Raw genomic sequence first — 4219 nt, forward strand, 5'->3', positions numbered from 1 at the left:
CCCTCGGCCACTCTCCAGTCGCGGATTCGCCCGAGCAGCTCCGGGGTAGCCCACGTGATGTCCACCACCGAGGATCCTCTCCACGCCACGCAGGTGCTCGCCGAGCCCCTGTTCGCCAGCAGGAGCCCCAGACCCGCTGCCCAGTCGGTGAGCATCCTTCCTCGGGAGTTGGTCCTTGGATTTCCCCATTGGGTCGAGTGGGCGTTGAAGTCCCCCAGCACGAGCACCTGGCGGGGGAGGCATCCTCGGATGCACTCGCCGACTCGGTCCAGGAAGTCCCCGTACGCGGCCAGGTCGATGTTCGGAGAGACGTACACCGCCACCACAGCCGCTCCTAGCCACTCGACCGCGACGAAGCCGTTGCCACGGTCCAGCGAGACGCACGAGGCCGACGTCCACGTTATCGCCGCGGATCCGTCCAGGTCCCCGATCCAGTTGGGCGAGTCGGGTATACGGTGCGGTTCGGCCACCGCCGCTAGGGCCACCTCGTTCTCCCGGATGGTCTGGACGAGCAGATCTTGCGCTCGTCTCGACCTACCGAGGTTGCATTGCAGCAGGCGCTTGAACTATGCCGTCACCTCCATGGCCTCCTCCCGGCCATCCGCCGCTGCTGTTGGTGGTTCGGCGGCGCTTCCTGGTGTCCGTACCGCGGCGGCTGCTGCTGCTGCTACCGCTGCTGGTTGGCGGGTCGGTCTCCTCCTCTTGACCTTCGGGGGATTGCACGCCTCTCCGCCCATCCTGTGGTTCGCGGGTGCCCCGAGCGATTCGCACAGCGGACACTTGGGAGCGGAGGCGGGACAGCCTCTGGCGCGGTGTCCGCTCCCGCCGCACCTGTAGCACAGGTGCCCTCGGTCTTCGCCGGATACGCACGTGGCGCGCACGTGCCCCAGTTCCAGGCACCTGAAGCACTGCAACGGGCGCTTCGGCACGGCCCTTATCCTCGCCGTTGACCAGCCCAGGGCTATCTTCTCCGCCTGGGCCAGCTTGCGGGCTCCTGCAGCCGGGCACTTGATCCATGCCGACCCGAGGCCGCCTCTGGTGGCGCCGATCTCGCCCACCTGCACCTCCGCGCTGCCGCATCCCGCCGCCGAGGCCAGTGCTCTCCGCAGCTCCTCCTTCCTGACCGAGATGTCTATCCCGGTCACGCGTAGCTCCGCCATCCTGGTCGGGGTGGCGATTCTCACCGCCGTCGGGTCCAGGGTCTCGGCCAGCCGCGACGCCAGTAGCGTCGCCTTTCCCCTGTCCTTGTCGCCGGGAACTTGTATTATAATGGCGCCCGTCATCGCCTTCTTCATCTCCAGGCGCTCCGTCCCGAGCTCCGACAGCGGAATCCTCGTTCTCGCTGCCTCCAGGACGTCGGCGTACGACATCCTCGCTCCCTCGTTTAACGTCAGGGTCACCGCGGATGTTCGCGGTGCGCGAGGGGGCGTGACCACCTTGGGTGTCCGCGGTGGTCCTCTCTGCATTGCGGGGGCGTTCGCCTTCGGTGCGCCCGTCGCGCCGCCGGGCTGGGGTTGCTGCTGCCGCTGTACCCGCGTCGGTGGTGGCGCGGTCGATCCTTTCCTCGCCGCCTCTGCTCCGGCGGCGGCGGCGACGGCTGCCTTCGTCCGGTTCGCCGTCTTCTTGTTTCTCCTCCTCTTCTTCTTTGTTTCCACCAACTCCCATCCGCCGTCGTCCCGTTCCCTTCGGGTCGGCGTCGGCTGGGCCGCGGGAGGGTCGACGGGGCGGTCCCCGCTGGGTCGTCCTTCGGGGGTGCGTTGCCGTCGCGCGTCCCCGAATCGTTCCTCGATTGTCCTGAGAATGGAGGGTCCCAGTTCTCGGACCGCTCTTTCCAGGGCGTCCAGCCGCGTCCTGTCGTTTCCGCCTTCCCACGGCGGGCGGGCGTATTCGGGCGCCGCGTCGGCGCATCGCGGGCACTCGTTGACGTGGGCGGCCAGTCTCCTCAGTTCCTGGCGGAGGGCCGCGTTCTCCCCCTCCAGCACGGACAGCCTCGCGTGCACGTCGTCGCCGGCGCCTCGCGCTGGCCTCGCCCTCCTCGCGGATTCCTCGTTCCAGGCGGCGGTGATGTAACTCGCCGCGTTTTTGAGGGATCTGATGTAAGTCCCCTTCAGGTTTGACGACGTCGTCGCGACGTGCATTATCTCCGACACGTGCATCGTCAAACCCGCGCTGATCTCCGCCGGGGAGCTCGTCCTCATCTGCACCTCCAGCTCTTCCGACACCTCCGGTGTTGTCGTGGCTCCCGTTCTCTTCCTCTTGCACCTGGACGCCATCGAAGCCAGCGACGAGCGCGAGGCGAACGAGGCGACCGACTCCTCGTCGTCGGACCTCGCCCGCCCCCGCGATCCCCCCGCCAGCGGTGTCGTACCGTCGTCCATCGTGGTCGGCGCGAGAAAAACGTACTCGGACCTGTTCGCGGCTCTCGGCGAACGTCTCGTCGCCTTCCTCGGAGGCTCCTCCGCGGTCTCCGTCCTGTCATCCTCTGGATGTCCTCCTGTGGTTATCCTCCTCCTCTCTCCTGCTGTTCCGTCGCCAGTCGTATAAACGCGTCCGGGGGCCTGACGGTCCACCCTCGGACGGCCGTGGTCGCGAGATATCGACGCAGCGGGGCCCACTTCACTACCCACGACTGCGCCGGTACTGGGGTATCCCTCCCCTGCACCGTAAACGTTGTCGTTTCTGTTCTCCATTTCCATGTTTTTGTTTGTTTTTCGCCAAGGTCGTCGTCGAAGTCTCCGTCCTGGTGCCACTCACTCTTTCGCACCCTGCCCCGGTCGAAGCCGGTGCAGGGCGACAGGGAGCCCCGCGAGAAGGTGAGGTGAGTGGTCTTGACAGACATGGGCCCGCCAACTTCTCCGAAGTTCTCCGCACCGGATCGGCGAACCGACGGGTGCCAAGGGCACCGATCGGCCGCCACCCGACTGTAAGAGAACATCAGATCCATCGGGGTTTCCCAGGGCATGGTCCTATGCCCCGGGAACCCATGCCCGCCTCGTGCTCCCCAACCTAACCCCAACCTAACCCCAACCTAACCCCAACCTAACCCCAACCTAACCTAACCCCAACCTAACCCCAACCTAACCCCAACCTAACCCCAACCTAACCCCAGTGTCCAACGGTGTCCATCGGTGTCCAACGGTGTCCAACGGTGTCCAACGTTGTCCCACGGCGTCCAACGTTGCAGTACAGTGTGCAATACAGTGTGCAACAGCGTCCAGCGTTATCCAACATTGTCCCACGGCGTCCAACGTTACAGTACAGTACAGTGTAGGTCATCCAAGATTCTTTCGTGGCTTTTGGTGATCCATACAGGACCAACGACGTCCCACGGTGTCCAACGGTGTCCCAGGGTGCAGTCCAGTCTAGATCATCCATAATTCTCTTAGAGGATTTTGGTGATCCAAACTGGACTGGTGCGTAGTTCTTGGCTTGGTATCGTTTTCCACAGATTAATCAACTGATTAAATTTTGGATAGCGATGTCAATTACCAGGTCTCACCACGAGGAGGTGACTATGCACGTACCCCCGTACACGAGATAACCATGAGATTCGGCGGAAAGCCCCAGGATTGACCGTAACTCGATTCCTGTTTCGCCGTTCGAAACTTACACGAGTCGCGGTCGATGGCGCCGACCGATGAGGCTTGTGATCCACGGGTAATTCAGCCGTGGATCCAGCACATAGGCCAGCAACTTAATACACTCCAACTGAACGTGTGGAACCCGGGGATGGGCCGCTGAACAGGATTACGAAGGCAAGAGGCCTCAACTGAACAGTGGGGTCCACTCACGGGGAGGGACCGCTGAACAGGATTACGAAGGCATTGACCTCAACTGAACAGTGGGGTCCACTCCCGCGGGCCCGAACAGAATTACGGAGGACGTGAAATTGCAGGTCCCTGACCGAGTACCAAAGTACCAATCGGACAGGACTGCAGATCCACGACTGAATCCCCAACAGATTCGCAAGCATCACCGGCGCGACGACAACTCCCGCGATCCGATGCGAACGTCGAGCAGTCGTCGAGCAGTCACCCAGACAGAGGTTTCCTTGAGGCGACTTGCGAATCCAAGGAGTTGTCCAGTGTACGTTGACCCGCACGTACCCGGAATACGCACGAGCGAGTACGTCACGCTACGGTTTGAAAGAACTGAGTGATCGCGAACCGATAAATCGCGAGTACAATAAGTACTGTGTGGTAAGCGAGTGAAGGGAGAC

The 4219-nt window shown here is 63.0% G+C and overlaps 1 protein-coding gene across 1 annotated transcript; it reads right to left on the minus strand.

The window, feature by feature from the left end:
• Positions 1-11: 11 nt before the first annotated feature.
• LOC117216067 lies at positions 12-2696 on the minus strand (the record flags this gene model as incomplete). Its single annotated transcript, XM_033462590.1, has 2 exons — positions 579-2696; positions 12-503 (listed from the first exon to the last, which is right to left on the minus strand). Coding segments are annotated over exons 1-2 (2610 nt in total), but the record flags the coding sequence as incomplete, so codon positions are not given.
• Between the last annotated feature and the right edge of the window lie 1523 nt (positions 2697-4219).

Source organism: Bombus bifarius, unplaced genomic scaffold (genome assembly GCF_011952205.1).
Source record: "Bombus bifarius isolate JDL3187 unplaced genomic scaffold, Bbif_JDL3187 scf7180000010108_frag, whole genome shotgun sequence".
Taxonomy (NCBI): Eukaryota; Metazoa; Arthropoda; class Insecta; order Hymenoptera; family Apidae; genus Bombus; species Bombus bifarius.